This window comes from Penicillium manginii (assembly GCF_028828005.1).
Source record: "Penicillium manginii strain IBT 31320 chromosome Unknown utg000007l:1.0-2284322.0:1.0-2285126.0, whole genome shotgun sequence".
NCBI lineage: Eukaryota > Fungi > Ascomycota > Eurotiomycetes > Eurotiales > Aspergillaceae > Penicillium > Penicillium manginii.
In genome coordinates, this window is record NW_026643108.1 from 1273250 (window position 1) to 1291704 (window position 18455).

General features: G+C 39.1%; 6 protein-coding genes across 6 annotated transcripts; 1 reads left to right on the forward strand and 5 right to left on the reverse strand.

Annotated features, from left to right (window-relative positions):
* Window positions 1-4064: 4064 nt before the first annotated feature.
* Window positions 4065-4742, reverse strand: N7533_010407 (uncharacterized protein; the record flags this gene model as incomplete). Its single annotated transcript, XM_057107057.1, has 2 exons — window positions 4065-4300; window positions 4655-4742. 2 exons carry the CDS (start codon window positions 4740-4742, stop codon window positions 4065-4067), a joined length of 324 nt encoding a protein of 107 aa, XP_056956274.1.
* Window positions 4743-6536: 1794 nt separating this feature from the next.
* Window positions 6537-6891, reverse strand: N7533_010408 (uncharacterized protein; the record flags this gene model as incomplete). The annotated part of the gene is made up of 2 exons (XM_057107058.1): window positions 6537-6730; window positions 6846-6891. 2 exons carry the CDS (start codon window positions 6889-6891, stop codon window positions 6537-6539), a joined length of 240 nt encoding a protein of 79 aa, XP_056956275.1.
* A 2587-nt stretch (window positions 6892-9478) lies between these two features.
* On the forward strand, window positions 9479-10495 carry N7533_010409 (uncharacterized protein; the record flags this gene model as incomplete). Its single annotated transcript, XM_057107059.1, has 1 exon — window positions 9479-10495. The coding sequence occupies one exon, from the start codon at window positions 9479-9481 to the stop codon at window positions 10493-10495; it is 1017 nt and encodes a 338-aa protein (XP_056956276.1).
* A 938-nt stretch (window positions 10496-11433) lies between these two features.
* Window positions 11434-12765, reverse strand: N7533_010410 (ankyrin repeat domain-containing protein; the record flags this gene model as incomplete). Its single annotated transcript, XM_057107060.1, has 1 exon — window positions 11434-12765. One exon carries the CDS (start codon window positions 12763-12765, stop codon window positions 11434-11436), a length of 1332 nt encoding a protein of 443 aa, XP_056956277.1.
* A 1826-nt stretch (window positions 12766-14591) lies between these two features.
* N7533_010411 (uncharacterized protein) lies at window positions 14592-15986 on the reverse strand (the record flags this gene model as incomplete). Its single annotated transcript, XM_057107061.1, has 1 exon — window positions 14592-15986. One exon carries the CDS (start codon window positions 15984-15986, stop codon window positions 14592-14594), a length of 1395 nt encoding a protein of 464 aa, XP_056956278.1.
* Window positions 15987-17442: 1456 nt separating this feature from the next.
* N7533_010412 (uncharacterized protein) lies at window positions 17443-17866 on the reverse strand (the record flags this gene model as incomplete). The annotated part of the gene is made up of 2 exons (XM_057107062.1): window positions 17443-17613; window positions 17678-17866. 2 exons carry the CDS (start codon window positions 17864-17866, stop codon window positions 17443-17445), a joined length of 360 nt encoding a protein of 119 aa, XP_056956279.1.
* Between the last annotated feature and the right edge of the window lie 589 nt (window positions 17867-18455).

The following is an 18455-nucleotide window of genomic DNA, read 5'->3' on the forward strand; positions in this document are numbered from 1 at the left end:
GATAGAGAAAATATTATATAATCTTAAGTACTTCTCTAATAGTATAATACAGTATACCTATATATTAATCTTTATAAGAATATAAAAGAATCTAATTCATTAAGGAAATAACTTCTTTTCTTTAGCTTTAAAGTAGATATTCTTTATTAAAAGAGATACAAAAGTTCCGACATTAAAGTCTTTTAATTTATAGTTTTTGTTATACAACTTCTATTACATTTCTTATATAATTTGAAACTTCTTTAAAGTCTCTTCTTAGATATTTTAAAGGTAAGTTACCCATTCTTTAGCACTTAGGACTTCCTTCTTAAGTACTTTCTCTAGAGCTCAGACTTAGAAGTTAGAATTATATCCTAGTAGTATATAGAAGAGGGTTTTATTAGTAGATATATTAACAGTATTATTATATATAAATTAAGCTATTTTAAGAAGTTAAACTTAATTTAATTATTCTCTATTAATAAAATACCTAAAGTAATTTTCTAGAACTTAGTTAAATCTTTCTATCTAACTATCAGTTTAAGAGTAGAATACTATAGAGAATTATAGTTTAATTTTTAAGTAGTAGTAGAGTTATAACTAAAATCTACTTATAAAGATAGGATCTTAATTAGATACAATTCCTTCTAAATTTCTATATTTAAGTTTAATTTAATTAAAGAAGAGTTTAGTAAGATCTTCTATAGATATTATTATCGATATAGAAAAAAATCAAAAGTATTTTATAAGTCAACAGATAATTACTAAAATTATATTACATTCTTATCCTTTAAAGATTATAATTAGAAGTCCTATTATAAAGTCTATACTTAACTCTATAAATAGTTGATAGGGAATTAGAAAGAGTTAAAGTTTACTATAAGATCAATACCTTAGAGTTTTAACTCCTTAGTATATCAGATACATTTTAATATATTCTCATATATCCCTAAGTAGATATTCCTAGTAGAACTTCCTCTTAATTAGTTCTTCTGTATAGTTTCTTCTAAAATAATCTATAAGTTATTTATTATAATAGAGTTTAATCAACTTTTATCTTAGATTCCCTATAACAGAGATATATAAATATCCTTTATAGTATAAGAGTTTCTTAGAGTTAATACTCTAATACTTTCCTTATAGAATATCTTCTAGAATTATATTAATTTTCTTCTAGACTATCTTATCCTTATCTTAGAGTTCTTTAATTAATCTTTTTAGTTCTCTTAGAGATTTATCTATAAATAAATCTTTATTTACAGCTATAGTAAATACTATTTAAAAAAGTATAAATTAAGAGTAATTTAAAACCTTATAATATATTATATTATAGTCCTAATTTAGAAGAAACTTAGTTATATTATAGCCTTAACTTAGGAAAACTTTTTTATTATCTTTTAGATCTAAATAATTAACTTTACTAGACTTATTTATAGTCTTCTCTAGATCTTTCTAATCTATAGAGATAGTAGTATCATTTTAAACCTAGTTTAGCTCTAACTCCAGATCACTAACTAAACTACTTATAGTTAGAGAGAGAGATTATAATAGACTTCTATAGACTAATATAGTTATACTTATTAATTCCTACTTCTCTCTACTTTTCTCTCTAGATAGTCTTATACTAACAGTAAACCACTATACTTTTATAAACAATTTAGTTATAATCCTCTTATAAATTAACTCTAATATCTTCTCTATAGATAGAGCTTTCTCTTTCCCTAGAGTATAAAATAATCTATCTATAGGATTTATCTTATCTAAATAGTAATATATTATAAAATTAAAAGGAGTAAGGAAGAGATACTAATATACTTATCTTCTATTAATCTTTAGTTAATTTATAAAGAGTTTTAAATTATAGTAATTAGTCAGAATCTTAACCTAATACTAGCTCTCTTTAAGGTATTAATACTAATATTTAAATAAATAAATAATTATAAATAGTTTTTGATCTAGTATTATATAGTTTTATTCTATAGGTAAGAATTTCTTAGACTAAAATACAATAGAGTACTATATTCTCTAGTTATCTAGTTATAAGAGAATTCTAGCTATTCTAAAATCTAATATATTAATTTTAAGTTAGATAGATCCTTTTAGATTAAAGTAACAGAGAAGAGATACTATTAAGAAGGTATTAAGAAAGTCTTAAAATACCTTTAATTCTCTATTATTTAGCTTAATACTTCCTAGTTTCCTTCTATCTTTATTTTCTTTAAGAAACTCTATAAATAGTAATACAATCAATAAGTATTTTTTAATAAATCTCCGATAGAAGTTATAGAATCTAAAAAAGATCTAAATATCTCTATAGAATATTAGCTGTTCCTATTCTTAAATAGCTCAAACTTATTCTAGGTCTATTAAGATTCTATTTTAACCAATAACAAAACTAAGAAACTTAACTTAAGACTTATAGAAACTATATTTTAATACTTTAATAAATAGTTATATCTTCTATAGTCTTTTAAATACAAAACTTAAATATTCTATATATTCTTTATATATCTTTAAGAAGATAAGAATATTATTAAGGTATATAATATAAATAGTATCGAGAAGACTATAGAGTATAGTATAGATATAACTTTAGAACGTTATAGGTATATTAGTAAGGCTAAAGGGTATAACTATATATTTAAAATAGCTATATCTTATATAGAATACTATTTTCTATTCTTCTCCTTCTTAAATACAAATCTAATAATATATATCTTATATATCAATCTTACTAAGGATTTTAGTACTAGAAAGATAGTTAAGAATCTCTAAGATAAGGAATAGAGAGTACTAATTTTTAATAGAGACTTTATTTAACTCTTAATAGTTAATATAGAGACGTAGATCTCTATCCTTTTTTGGTATAAATAAGATAGGAGTACCTATAGGGCTTTTAGAAGGTTAGATTTAACTATTTACTAGATTTTTATTAAGATACTTCTATAACTCTATAAGTTCTGTTTATAAGAGAGGGTAGATTAGGCTATATAGAGATAATATATTTTCTTTAAGTTTAATTAAGTAATTAGTCTTCTTTTGTAGTAGTATAATCTTAAAATTTTAAATTTTAAATATATCCTAAAATACTATTAATTTGGAGAGGATTTACTTTTGATCCTTAGCCAATTTCTCTTTATCTTCTAGGGAAAACTAAACTTCTTTAGGTACTTTAACAACTATAAAGATACAGACTTAGTTTCTATATACTTTTATAAACTAGTAAGGTTTTAACTATTCTATTGTCTTCCCTTTATATTCAAATTACTATTATCTCTACTATAGTACTAATATAATTTATATCTCTTAGATAGTTATATTTAATAATAGTATTAGAGATCTAGAGAGATAAGGGTCTCTATTAATTGTAATACAGAGATATAAAAACTCTTATCTTATTTCTCTAGAGTTATATATAGTAATTAGAATAGTCTATATACTATAGGTAAGAGTATTTTATTAGTCTATTACTTCTAAAAGGGAAGTACTATATTTAGCTTAATTAAAGTAATATTTCTAAATAAATTTATAACTAATAAGGTCTACCTCTATATAGATATTAATATCTATATATATTTCGATATTATTTTAAATATAGATTAGAATATAGAAGTAGGTAACTATTCCTACTTAAGACTAAGAGTTAGAACCTATAGAAACTAGTTTAACTTCTATCTAGACTGCGGCACTAACCGCAAAGACCGCGGTTAACCTAAAACCTAACCAAAACCGCAGCGGTTTTGGTCTTCATATCAAAACCGCAAAATTTTGCGGTTCGGTTTTGGTCTTCATCCCAAGACCGCAAAATTTTGCGGTTCGGTCTTGGTCTTCAAATGAAAACCGCTGCAGTTTTGCGGTTAACCGCGGTCTTGTAAACAATACAAACATACTAAGCCTCGTGACCTGCTGGGCAGATAGATTTTTATGCAGTTTTTTTGGTAATTTTGTTGTTTCGGTCATGTATGAGAGCTCTGACTAATTGTCAGGCGAAAAATCATCTCCAGGATATACGGAATACAGAGACTACAGAACAAAGAAACTGGATAGAAGACCAAATCAAGAAATATAATCTGACAGTATTTAAGCTACAAAGGCGCCAGTTGGAACCCCTCTGGCATTTTAGGCTTCTTGCGAATCCGCGTCGCTCGCTGTGTGCCTTCGTGTTCCATTTGATCCTCCTGCGAGCTAGTACTTCCGGAACGCGCTCGTTTTTGTGTCTCTCCTGATGGCTCCTGTCTATCTTCCTCCTCCTCCTCCTCCTCCTCCTTCTCTCCTTCCTCCTCTTCATTATCGCTAATTGGATCCAATGCTGGAAGAGGGGCTATTGATCCTCTGTCTTGTTCAATCATCGCTGCCTCACCCGCTAGTACAAGCTCTTTTGTAAAGTCAATCTCTCTCTGTTCAACCTCAAATTTTACAGCACACGATTGCAGCATCAACTCCTTGATAGTATCAGCGTTAAGGCAGCCCCGTCTGTAGTGACAAATATCTCGAGCACAGTTAAAAAGACGCTCAACACCTGCGCCACTTGCAGGAATTGAAAGAATATCCCGGGCTAGTGCAGCCAGCACTGGGAACTCTTTTTGATGCTCCCTCCAGAATAAACGGGGCTGTTGTGAAATAAGGCCTAGATAAAATTAGTATCTGAGATAGACAGATACGTAATTAGACTTACCTTTTGCAAGATATCGAGCCAGTTCATCATCCTCCTCCTCTGCTGGTACTTCTGCTGTATAAAATGAAGTCTGTGAGTCACATAGCATCTCAATCTCATTAATATCACTGGAGTTCTGCCGGACATCAGAGGATGATTCTTCAGCTTGATCCGAAAATCGCCGTTTGTATCGCCAGAACTCTTTTTCAAGACACCCACGATATCTTGCACCAAAATCAATATCCCCTTGCCAATCTCTTGAGGTAAAGAATCGAAGTTTCTTTGATGGGGCAAGAATGGTAGCAATACCATAAAGATCCCTATAAAACTCCTTATCAGTTGCTTGATAATACTCAGAAAGCTTTTCCCTTGCCGCCTGTAATGCCCTCAGTATTGATTTCTTCCATAGGAGTCTCTTTCGGCGAAGCTGGTTCTCGGAGTTCTCCAGGTGATTGAAAAGCTTATTGTAAACGCCAAAGATAAGATGGATTGTGGTGTCTTTTGTTTTCGAGAGAGCAGTTGTAAACTTAAAGAATGGCTCAGTGATACACAGTAAGTAGTCGATCTGACGCCATTCTTCTTTGTCAAGCTGAAAATGGAGATAGCCGTTTGCTGTACAGTATTCTTGAAAGCTCTTCTGTAGTCGTTTTGCTCGGCCGAGCATCAGAAATGTAGAATTCCATCGAGTCCGTACATCTTGAAGAGGAAGCAGTCGAGGCTCCTGGGACTGGATTACAAGAAATGCAGCTCGGCGCTGAGGACTTGCATTAATAAAGATAGCAAGATTTCGGATCTACAGATAACTATTATTAGCTGTTATTCTCTCTCTCTTTCTGCTGAATCATCACATACCTTGTTCAAAGTCTGGATAATCTCTCTCTTTGATTGCTGGGAACGCGCCTGGCGCTCACGGTCATCTGGCCATCCATCCTCTGCCTCATTATTGGATGGCATTGCTTTTATTTTTCCGAGAAGTTGATTCAGACTCAGTTGGATCACATGGGCCAGGCATGGAACACGGAATATACCATTACCAAGCCTGTCACTTCCAATGCCCTGACTTTTAAGCTCATCCTGAATACTGAGCATCATTGTATTGTTATTGGTAGCATTATCAGTTGTTACTGACAGAACCCGATCGGCAATTTTATACTTTTCGAGAATACCAATAACTACTGAGCTTAGGTTACTCCCAGTATGTGAGCCTTGTAAGGGTTCAAAGCCAAGTAGAGCCTCTCGATACTCCCAATCGTTATCCAGAAAATAACCAGTAATAGCCATAAAGCCCTGCTGGAAAGGTGATGTCCAGCAATCAAGTGATAGAGATAGTCTACTATCCTCTGGGAGCATATCTATTATACTCTGTTGTCCTTGTTGGATATTCGAGTGTAGTTGTCGGCTAATCGTCCGGGGCGAGGGTAGTTTGACCCGTGAGGGAGCAACAGCAATTAGATCAGCTAATTCCTGGAATTCTGGACGATCAAGGATACGGAATGGGAGCCGTGCGACGAGGATAAGAGATAGGACTTTCTGGGCAAGCGCTTCTTCAGAGAAAGTAGTTAAAGTTGCTCTTGAAGTTTGTGACTACAAATTATAAGTTATTAGCTAAAAGCAGTATCTTAAAGATAGTATATATACTTACCTGCTTCGCAAGTAACTTGCTAATCCTATGCTTTGGATGACAGGTATTCCCTTTCAGATGTGTGTTCATTGGTGATGTTCCTCCACGCTGAATATTTGGATGAGTAAGTGTAGTAAGGCAACGCTTACACATAACTTTAGGCTCTCCTGTCCGTTTATGAGCTACTTGCTCAAAGTGATCCCAGACTGAAGCTCTCTTTTTGTGGTCCCAATGAATGGTGGTCTCGATGTCTTTTCTTGTGCCATACTCTGTTTGAAGCCATCACTCAGTGAAATCCTTCCGAGTTTGGCCTGTTGCGGGGTCCATTTCTACAAGGATCCAAAATCGCTGAAGATGTGGCCCAGTACGTGTAAGGAATAAGGGCGCTCGCGGTAATTGCAGTTGTTGAGAGCAAATGGATGGTGTAATTGACTCGGTGGCAGTACGACAATATGTACTGAGTGATGGCAGGTCATCTGGTAGGAGAAAGTCAGTATCAGAATGCTGATCGGTGAAGACTGATGAAGTATAGGCCATCTTTGGCTATGGTCTTGAGAGCCAATATGTGTAAATGAGAGACAAACAACTTACAAGATTCGACGAGAGGACCACAAACACCAGACGCGACCGAGGACATTGATGTGTTGCAAAAGCAATTATAGAGTGGAGTCAAAGATATACTCTAATTGGATATTAGAGCTACTAATACGGTTATCCTGCGGTTAACCGCAAAGACCCCTCACAATAACCGCACTAAGATTACCGAAAACCGCAAAAACCGCAAGATAACCGCAAGATAACCGCAAGATAACCGTAAAATACCCCTGAAAACCGCAAAAACCACAGGAAAACCACAAGGTAACCGCAGCACGACCGCAATATAACCATTTATCACTGCAACTTTGCACTTTTAGGACATATTTTTTTAACACTTTTATATTGTAATACTAGATTAAAAATTATTAGAGATATGTAAAAAACTAGCTCTTTTATAACATATGTTCAAAATTCAGAATACTTAAAAATTAGTCAAGTTAGGCTTTTCATGTTCTACTGACCTGAAGATGCAGCATAATCTCTCTAAGTCAAATATATATTTCTGCGATACCTATACTCGATTACAAAAACTAATCACAACACACAGTAAATCTCGCCAACAATATCCAAAATCCAACTTTGAACTTGAATCTTTTGTAGACTAATATTTTATCTTTTAGAATACCGCTCTATTTCAAATTATTTCGAACAAAAAGTAAGAAAAATAAATGATTACAGTAGTAATAACGAAACCATATGTAAGAATGCATTATTTGAGCTTAGTTATCAGGTGTATAAAAACGGTGGGGTGGCTTAGATAGGTAAGATCTTCATCTTTTATGCTAGTGCGGTTAACCGCAAGGTAACCACATTGCGGTTTTGGTTAACCGTAAAATTTGCGGTTAGGTTTTGGTAAAGATCTAAGAACCGCAAACCGAATCGATTTGGGTTTGGTAAAGATATGAAAACCGCAGACCAAATCGATTTGGGTTTGGTTAGCATTTGAAGACCAAACCCAAAACCGTGCCGCAGTCTACTTCTATCCTTTTCCTAAGTACTTTAATTAAGTATTATTACAATAATACTAGAGTCTTAAGTAGGTTTTCTAGATCCTAGTTCCTAGGGTTTTTAGTAGTAAACAATATTTACTTATCTAATAATCTAGCTTACTATAGTTAAAATAAGGTTTAGAAAATATTTTATTAAAGGAACTGGATAGACTAGTCCTAGTAATAGAAGTATAATTAGAATTATCTTTATTCTATAGGGGAAATAGATAAGGTCTATTTCTAAAATAAAAGAGGTTCGGATTTAAATTAAAATTATTTTAATTTAGATTTAAATTAAAGTTATTTTAATTTAGATTTAAATTAAAGTTATTTTAATTTAGGTTTAAATTAAAATTATTTTAATTCAGATTTAAATTAAAGTTATTTTAATTTAGATTTAATCTAGAACTATAAAAGTTTCTTAAGTATTCCACACGACGGCAAGCGGGGGGGCCATAAACGGCCGCCATTCGCTTCTCCGCCCTGCCGCCCGTGACCGCCTGCCTGTACCCGTAGGGGCCCTGCCCTTTCCGGTATCGCGTCAGTTGTGGTCGCCCCATCCGGCTTAGCGCTGCAGTCGCCGCTTTTGCCGACCCTGCCATCTATAAAAGACCGCTCCTCCTCATCTGCGATTCTCCCACGCACCTTCACCTCTTCCTGCCCTCCCGACTTGGTTGAACCCCCCCTTTCTTCACGACCCACTAGTGCCAAACGCGTTGTATCTGGTTGCCTGATCTTTTTGTCTGATCGGAGATGTCGCCCAACCGGGAATCCAGCTCGTTTCCGGCAGCTTTCGCCATGGCTCAAATCCACGCTTCACGATCTCTGCGGGATGGATGAGAATTTCTCTATCGGTAGCTTTCTGCTTCGCTCTCCCTTGAGGCTACTATGGAGCCTTGGCTTCTACCAGAGCTGCATATCCAAGTCTCGCTTTTCCGGCTGCAGGCATCGATTTCGCGATATCTTCGCCCCTCCGGTGTACAATGGATTCTGAATATTGTCGGACATGCCGCCGGAAATTACACCGCTCTCGCCACCTCGAGGTTGCATTACACTGCCTCTCCCCACTGTCTATCGTGAATGCCGTGAGACCTGGTGGGCCTACAATTTCCGCCGCCCTTCGTCCGGCTAAAGTCCGCCGCCAAATATCTCATTTTCGCTAGACGTATTCACAGGAAATGATGGCAAAAAATGCCGCATCCGCATTCAGCAGTGAATTTCGGGATTGGAGGGCGGGGCGGTTGCCTTGATTCAGGCAAGGCTACGACAAAGCATGCGTTGGGAAACGCGAGCGGACATCGCGGACATCTGGCCGAAATGCTCAGGCTTCCGAGTGGTATGTGAGCTGGCCAACGAGATTTGGCGGATCAAATTCAAAGGCAAGACAATGACCTCTTGAGCTGGTGTATAAAAGCAGCGCAATGCCACCACTTTGGCACTCCAGCAACCCCAATCCCTTCTGCCCCAATCCCCATCCCCCTCTCACCCTACACCAGAGTAATTCTTTCCCCAGCCCCCCGATCCCCATTCCCAGATATCAGTGCAGTTTACTTTCCTTTGCTCTCGCTCTTGCTCCGTTTCAAACACCCTGTAACACCAACCACTTTGAATGAATGCTCATTTGTGCGTGATCTGACAATGTCAAACGAATCGTTTCGTTTGGAATCTTTCCCGCCTTGGGATCCCCACGAGAAACCGATCTCTCAACAAGGCCCTCTGGATCTCCGTCGCTATCCAAGTCCTGTCTCACTCAATGCCACGCCGTCTCCCAACAACTCAAAAAACTCGACAATCCATTCCCGGATCCCTTGCACCCCGCAGCCTGAGCGGCATCCCCTTCCGGTCCGCCCGCCACTTGAGGTTTGCGTCGATGGGGCTTCACAACCTGTCGACCAGAATCTCCAGAAGCCAGATTTGAGTAGCCAGATGTCACCTGTCAATCAAGAATCGGAAAACTTCGATTTTGAGGAAATCTTGCATTTAGAGAATCTACCAGGCCCGGAAGACACCGATAGTCTAATTTTTGATTCCGTCGATGAGCATATCGAACAGCAAACCCGCATTGGATCATGTGACTTCGACCCCTTCTTCACGCACGATCAGCTTTCTCGGTCTATAGCATTTCAAAAGTCAACCCCATTAGAGATGGAAGATTTCGCAAGTGATTTGACCATAGATCCGGCGATGTTGGAGGACCAGCATTATCGAGCTGAAGAACAACAGAACACCATAGAATCTGCTCCTACTTGCACAACCCGCCAGGCAGGCTTCACCGCGGACAATCATTCCTCGGATACAGATAATGGCATTTCTCGTGGCAAACGGTGTCACTCGCCGAAGGTGACCGATCCTGGTCGGCGGTCGTCCAAAATTCAGAAAGTTTCGGTCGTCATCCGCAATCGTCCAAAACAAAAGCACGGAAAATCGACTCGACGACCTGGTCATCAGGAAGCTTCATTGTCCACAATTCTTGCGCAGTTTTCTGCACTTAGAGCGGAGGATCGACTACAATTCTTGTCTTGGCTATTTGAGAGTGCGTTGTCTCGCTGTGTGCCTCGCCCAGAGGAAGTCAACACGAAATCAGGATCCACGCCAAGTAACAATTTGTCTTCATCCCGGACTCAAAATGCATCAGTTGACTCATGCTCATCGTGAAAACGCCCACGTTACTCTGCGGAGGAAGATTGCCTATTGGTACAGCTCAAAAAAGAGCAAGGCCTCCCATGGGAAGAAGTAATTCGGCATTTTGATGAAAAGTACCCTGGGAGGAGTCCGCAGTCTATCAAGGTGCATTGGAGTACAAAACTATCCAGGAAAAAGTCGTCTGGACTGTGACTTTGTGATTTAAGGCCTTTGGCATGAACATTCAAGCTGGGCTTATTTCTCAGTCGCTAGAGAAAAACTGACAAAGCCTCGCTTGGTGTCAAGCTTTTTGTGAAGCTGCATTTGCGGTATCACAATACATCGGTGAAATCACACATCAGTGAGATTACCCAAATTTGCCCTTGAATGATGTATGATAGCCTTCTGTTCGCGATAAGATTGACATTCCAGAAATAGCAAAGCCATGATTGATCTAGACCCTTCTTGAATGTGGATTCTGACGGCGAAGGTCGATTCAATACTACAGTCCGGTATGCCACTACAATTTGGTGGATTTGGTGGATTTTTGCATCCCAGTGAAAGAGAAGATCACAGAAACTGGGAGCAATTGTATGATTATATATGTATGATTGTAAATCATTTCTGTCCCTCATACTAAGATTGACAACAACCATATCAGTAAATATTATGATATTTAATCAATACGAAAGCATCATGTATAACTCATATATCCCAAGCGGATTCAGGGCCTACTCAGGGGGTGATTGGATCGTTGGCCAGGTTTCAGATGCTCAAGTCTCGAAGCCGCAAATCTCTGTCCCTCATAGTTTAATTTTTATCGTCCACATTTTTTTCTCATCGGGTTGGGGTCACCCCATCTCGACTTCAGCCTAGGCGAAATCTGAGTGGATCCAGACCTACATGACGGAATGTGTTCTATTCAATATCAGCATTCTCAATGATTGAGAGCAGTGCTAATATCAGCATTCTCAATGATTGAGAGCAGTGCTCGGAAGAGGAGATTTATTCCAGACCGATTTGTCAATATCGACATCATTGTGGTCAAGAAGCCGGCGTACGATCTCCATATGGCCCTTCTCGCAGGCCCAGAAAATCGGCGAGGCATTTCGAACATTCAGCGCAATATCTTGTCTCGTGAGAAGTACCTCCAGCAATCGTAGACTGCCACCTAATACAGCATAGGTGATGGGAGTCCAGCCACATCCGTCCCGAATATTCGGATCTAGGCTCTCAATTTCGAGGAGAACACACACGAGCAGAATATTGCCATTTTTTACAGCATGATGAAGGGCCGTTTGCCCACGTCGGCAGGACGCGTTGATGTCAGCCGACCCGTCACATAAAATTTGCAAGGCCGCGGACTGTTTATTCTCACGAAAAGCGATGCATAGAGATGTGGTTTCGTCTCCATCACGAGAATCGATTTCCATGCCGGGAAAAGCTAATAAAATCTTCACGATCGATTTGTGCCCACGCTCTGCGGCCAAATGTAGCGCTGTTGCTCCCCTTGTATCGGTAGCATTGATAGGTATCATGTTGTAATCGAGAAAAGTTTGCAAAATATCACTGCATCCTTTTATGGCTGCTTGATGAAGCAGATTCTGACCTTTTCGGTTCCTGATGTTAAGATTTGCCCCGTAGGAAATCAATATTCGGACCATTTCTATCGATCCTTTGCGCGTGGCAATAAATAGCGGATGCTCACGGCTGTTCAGGCCATCCAGGTTTGCCGCTGAAGGCTTCTTTTTGATATGGTCAAGCAACATGGTAAGAACGGCACTGCTCTGATTCAGGATAGCTATGTTGATAGGGTCGATTCCTTTGCAGTCGGCTGTAAGGGTATCAACCCCTCTATCCAGGAAGGCCTGAATCAATTCCTTATCTTGATGGGCGATAGCATACCAAATCACGTTGCGGCCCTTGTTATCCCGAGCAGTCACTTCTGTACCCGAGTACCCCAGAAGATCTCTGGCTACTGGTAAAAACTTTCTTTGAAGGGAGTACAGTAAGGGCGTTTGCTGATGATCATCTCTCCAATTGAGGTCTGCGCCGTTCCTGATCAAAAAACGAATCACGTGATGTCTTTCCGTTCGAATACCTGGGATGTAGAATAGCGGCGTCCGAAGTCTTCCATCCATCGTGTTTGGGTTTGCTCGATACTCTTCGAGTAGGGTTTTCGCGAGTTTCGACTGGTTGTGCTGGATGGCCCAGATCAGAGCAGAGCTATTCTGGCAGCGGACATTGAAAGTGTAGAGAAGCGGTAAGAATAGAAGACTTGATCGCCTATTCAATCTTGCCATTGACAGCAAATCCTGTGAACCATTTAAAAAGTCTGCCAGACAGAAAAGTAATTCTAGGGGAAGAAAAAGAAGCATCATCTTGTCTGATAAATCAGAATAACTCTTGGATCGGCGGAATATTTCACTTTGTCCGCTGGAGGCGGCTCAGGAATGAGCATATGGTGGAAATCTTATCGGCTTGTCGCAGCTGGGCTAGCAATTGCGACTCTGATTAAGTAGGGCAGTACGTGTGGTATTTATGTTATGTCGTTAGAAATTGCAATGGAGAAGAAGCATCTAGAACTCAGTCAATCCTGGGAGAAGGGGTAGCTCCTAGGAACTATGCGTGCATTTTTGGGAAATTTATAAGGAAAATGAGACGCAAGTGATGTTGACTTATAATGTAAGTTGCTAGTAAACTACCAATTTTTGACCCCGCTATTGAAATATAGTCTTGTTTACTTCATACTGGATTTTTACCTGGAAATATCCATGCTTATCTCAAAAAGTGGCGATTGTGATTCAAGAATTACCTCAATACTGATTCTTGTAGCCTAGGTCAAAGAAACAGAAGCCTCTTCAGCGCCGGTAATCGTCCAGTCACCATCTTCGATAAATAGCTCCAGCCAGAAAAAGGGCACAAAATGTTAGCCACATGGAGGCAGTGAAAGAGGGAGCAGAGCCATTGGATATATTTGTAGGCAAAGCCGGGCTAAGCGGTATGAATGTCCGTAGTCCAGGTGTGGTGGTGACTGTTAGCGGCACAGTCGCGAGCGGGAATGTTGGAAGGATCAATTTTAAAGGAATGTTTGTATTCTCCAGGGATTCGGTTTGCCCAGCGTGAGATCCTTCGTGAGAAGCATCTGTTCGTGCATGATGAGTATTCGGAAGTTGTTCACTCTGGGTATCTTTTTGTATCAAACTTCTCATATCTCTAATTTTCGTTCATTAGTGACGTTTCAAATTTGTTTCCACATGCAACTTACTCGTCTTGCGTTGGTTCTTGCGTCTTGGAGACTGACATGGTGTAGCAATATCGTAGCACAAATGGGAACTCAGGCGAGCGATAAATTTGTGTGAATCTATCAAATTAGGGAAATTTGTCCACGAAGAGGAGGACGGAGGATCTTGATGATACAGGAACTAGATATTTTTTATAACTCATTCAATTGAATTTGAAATTGAGTGTCTCTCAAAAAGAAGGAATTTCACCACATTCAATGTTCGATATTCAGTTTGAGGGTGTCATAAAGGTGCGGCAGCCTTTCCCTTAACTTTGATCCCCAATTTTCCTATTACCGTGCGTGACATGGTACCTGCAGTCTCATTATACTGAAATTTATTCCTGATCAAACTGGTCACACACGCGATTTGATCTGAAACGGGATGATTTTGGCCTTGACTGCGACGATGCTGTCTTGGGCTTTTGGCAAAAAAGTGCAAATCAATCTTAGAGGAATTGACATAGTTTGAGAAGATATTTCAACATATTCTCCTAGGAGGTTATGTATGTAGTTGAATGGAGTAAATGATTTAAATTTTTCCAAAAAATCAAAAAGAATATTAAACCAAATATTGATGATTTCTGGAAACCAAACACCAAGTCTAGTACCAAGCGCGGTAAACATCAAAGACAGTGGGTGATGTGGTTACTCTACAATCAAGAAACTTAAATCAATTTATGTATAGGTGGCTCTGAGAGATCAATTGATACGGATTCTAATTTCAAGAAAGACTGCTATCTATGTAACTCACTAACTACTGTTGCCTCACTCATTCTTTGATGTTCAAACGACTTAACAAAACGACGCGGTAGATCAAAGTGTAAAGCTACAATTCCTTCGCAATTAACTGACAGAAATGGAGGTATTCTTTGGCCTGTGGCTAGGGCCGTCTCCAGTGCTTCTCACGGTCTCCAGATAGACATCGTAAAGCGCTTCCAGCTCTACTTTCCGCTTCTCTTTCTCTAGATCGCTGAGCTTTTCCCATTCGTCACCCTTCATTTTCTGCTCCATGAATTCCTCTTTGGTTTTGATCGCACTTTTGTCAGACTGCAGATTGTCTGACTGCTGCCGGAAGCTGTTGAGAGTTTCGGCTTTGATTTTGGCAGTAACTCGGTCTTGCTTTTCCTCTTGATCTTGTCGGTATTGCTCTATCGTTATTTCAGGTGGGCAGGGAGTCGGCGAACGTCCATAGACGCTGCGTCCTTGAGAATCAAACTCCGGAGCAACTCCCCTCTGGTAATCTGCATACCGTTTCTTTTGATTTCTCCAGATCTCCTTCCTCTTTTCTTCTGTTGCCTTTGGACCGCCAAAAAAGCGGACAAGCTCGAATTTCGGCTCCCAAGAGCACCCCCTCACCAATTTCGCATCATCCCCAGACCTGATATTCTTCCATTTAACTTTCATCCAGGTAGACTTTCCTTTTCCGTCACTACAAACGATGCCGTAAATGCCCACAAAATTCTCCTTTGTGTATCGAGGGACATCTTTGCCTGAGGGACCTTTGTCTTTCATATGAGAAATTCGTGCTGTTTCGCTTGAAATGTAGACTTCCTCAGGATAGTCGCAGCCCTTTCTCCGTTCGAAGCGGTAAGAGGCGTATTTGAAAGGACCATCTTGGATGATGACAAAAGACGAGCCATTCAGGGTTCCCCATCCATCTATAACAACATTTTCATCGTACTCTTTGTCTCCGGTGCTCTTGCTTCCCTTCCCTTTCTTTTCTTTTGGGGTAAGAACTGCCAAGCAGCCATCTTCCAATTGGTCAGCAGTAGAGACCTCGTTCTGGAGAGCTTCGCTTTCGACAGATGAATACTGATGAGCGGGTGTTTTTTGGCGTTGCTCTTCTGCCTCAGGAGAAATCCCGTCTTCGATCGAGCGGGGATGAGTTTGATCTGCAGTCTTAGGTTCCAAGTACTGCATTTCGACATCTTCTGTTTCTTTTGGTTTCGATATAACAAAATGGGGTGGGTGATGGGGTGCGACTTCTTCTGGAGGATTGTTGTTGGATCGAGAAGACTGTTCACTGTTGATTGGCGCCTGGCCTGTGTGATCTTTTATCAGGGATTGTTCGAGGCCGGCGTTTAGTTTTTCACGAGAGATAGTTCCATCGTTCATTCCTTGTTCCAATTTTTCTAAACTTGCGCCTTTGTTCTTTTTCCCGTCTTTTGCTGGAAAAAATTTATGTATCCCGTTATTATTCTCTGCATCCTTAGGCTTTTTCTCCTTTTGCGGCGCCATCTTAGCTGATTGAATTGAATAATGGTAAATTCTAAAACGAAGATGGAATGAAAAGGAAAAACAAGGGCTATAAGTCAGACTATTTATCTTGTTCGCAGAATCTATTTATTCCAACTTGGGGGCATAATAACCCCTCAGATAAATTTTGAAGCTGCAGTTTGCTTTTAGATAACAGAAACATCACTCATCATTTGAATTCATTCCATTTGAAATTTGCGCATTTTACGAGAATCTACTGCTGTAAATAGTTGAGAATAGTTGACTGTTGACGGCGATATGACCCTAGTGTAATATCTGGGAAAGAATTCAAGAGCCATCAAGTTTTATTTTGCATCCAAGAGATGTTTTCAACATAGACATGCCCATTCAAGTCTTGTTTGACAAATCAAGTACTCAACAATGACATATAAGAACCGCACACTGGCAGCAAAATGTTTACCTGGTCCGGAAAATTTAGTGGTGCATATGTGATCCGGGTTTTTGACGGAAATGATCATCAAGATTTTGATCGTCTCCAGGTCTTAAATACTCATGGTCAATATCTTCTTGGCATAGGAAATGCCTTCCAACTTACATCGTTCTTGAGGATGTAAAAAGCTGGAATAATTTTTAGTTGAGAAAATGGAGAGGCTCTCAATTACCAAGCCACCATCCGACCACGTCATATGGGAGAAATTTATTGAAGCACATTTCAGATTTAAAGAATGGTCACTAAGTCATACAATTAAACGGATTCTCGTCATATTAGATGTAATATAACTGTTAATGATTGATTTTACTTTGTACAGGACGTATTGATTTATGAAATTGTATTATGAAATATTTCGATGGCGGAATCCCTTCTCAAGAGTTGAAATAGCCCTTTGGTATCATTTTAGTCACGAAAGTAAAAATCGCCAAGGAGAAAATTCATCGCACTTAATGCCTTTCCTGAGCGGGCTATTTGGGTACTGAAGGTCTCCGCAGAGTTGGATAGCATAACAACTATGAGATCTTATGGATATTGATTTTTAGTAATCCCGAACCCCTGCAGCAAGAACTTTCAAAAGCACCTTCGCACCAAAGGGTCTTCAAAAATTTGCCACATGACGTTTCGGTTAACGAAGATCGCTCCGCATGACAGTACAGACTAGATGATTATCTGTCCTTGAAGCACAAGCAATTACCTTTTGTGGGATTCTAGGAGTCAGGAATCGTAGAACAAATTGGGGGTACAAACTGATTTTTCTCCCAAGGTCTGTCTACGCTATGAGAAGGACCATATATGGCTTGATTACTTCATGTCTCGCACATGCTACAAGTTATAGAAGTATCTAGATCGGCACTTCGTTCGACCATCTTTGATTTTAGGTTATAGCAAATAATAATGGTCAATACCATTAGTTTTCGCATAAGCCATATCCTTGGTTGACCTGTGAGGTCTTGGAGATCAGTTGATAAGATTAATCCCGTTCGATCATACAGTTGACCGACGACATTCATCCAGGGCGTACGCCAGATCCTTCCATATACCACTTTCTCGGGCTAGAGGATTGACATGGGGGATCATCTTATCCGTCGGCTGACGAGGGTTTGTTGTATCGTAATCGTGGGATGTTTTGACAATTGGGGGCTTGGAGCGGTTTGTCTTTACGCATTAGCACTTCATGGGAAAGTCACTCTAATATATGGGAGTTTATTATCGCTCTTACCATGTTTTCTGCTGATGGTGGAGTGCTGTTTGGGTGAGAATGATACGTAACGATTTGACCGTCTGGGAGCTCCATCACCAGCCAGCTTTTGATCCCATACAGAAGCCAAAATTCATTGTGACGACGAAGCAGGTTGTTACGGCGTTTTCGTAGTTGCTCTTTCTTGACTCGAGTTAAAGCAGGGGCCATTTTTAGAGTATACCTGAAAAAGTATCAAAAGTCCAGATAACAATTATATATGTTTTCTGTACTAGTTCGACATCCGTCCTAGCACAATTCTGAGCTATAATCACAAAATAGGTTTTCAGAAGCAATAAACGGTTAAGAAGCCCTAATTATGTGCAAGCAGCTTTTCCAGAGCGGGCCAAAAACCGAGGATCAATGTTGAGTGCTCAAAATATTTCTGCGGCCGCAAAATTCAAAACATCTGTCACCTATTCTAACAAAATAGCCTCTGGAGATGGAATTTTGGAAATTTGGTTGCATCTTAACTTATAGAATGAAGTAAAGCCCGCGAAGCTTGCAAAAATATTTGACGCTTTTTCCTTCAGACTTCAGGAATTCATATTATAACTGTCCTTCAGGTCAGTATGTCTCTGAATGGGCCATCCAAAACTTCTCTGGAGTAGGTGAGCAATGGAAACTAGAACATGACAGAACGCTCACTGATTTTTACGTAGGAAACTCAAGTCTCCAGCTTGGATTCCCTGCAAGTCTCAGTTCGCTCCCCATGATGTCGCTACGACTCGCGCAATCTTGCTTCCAAACATACACAGCA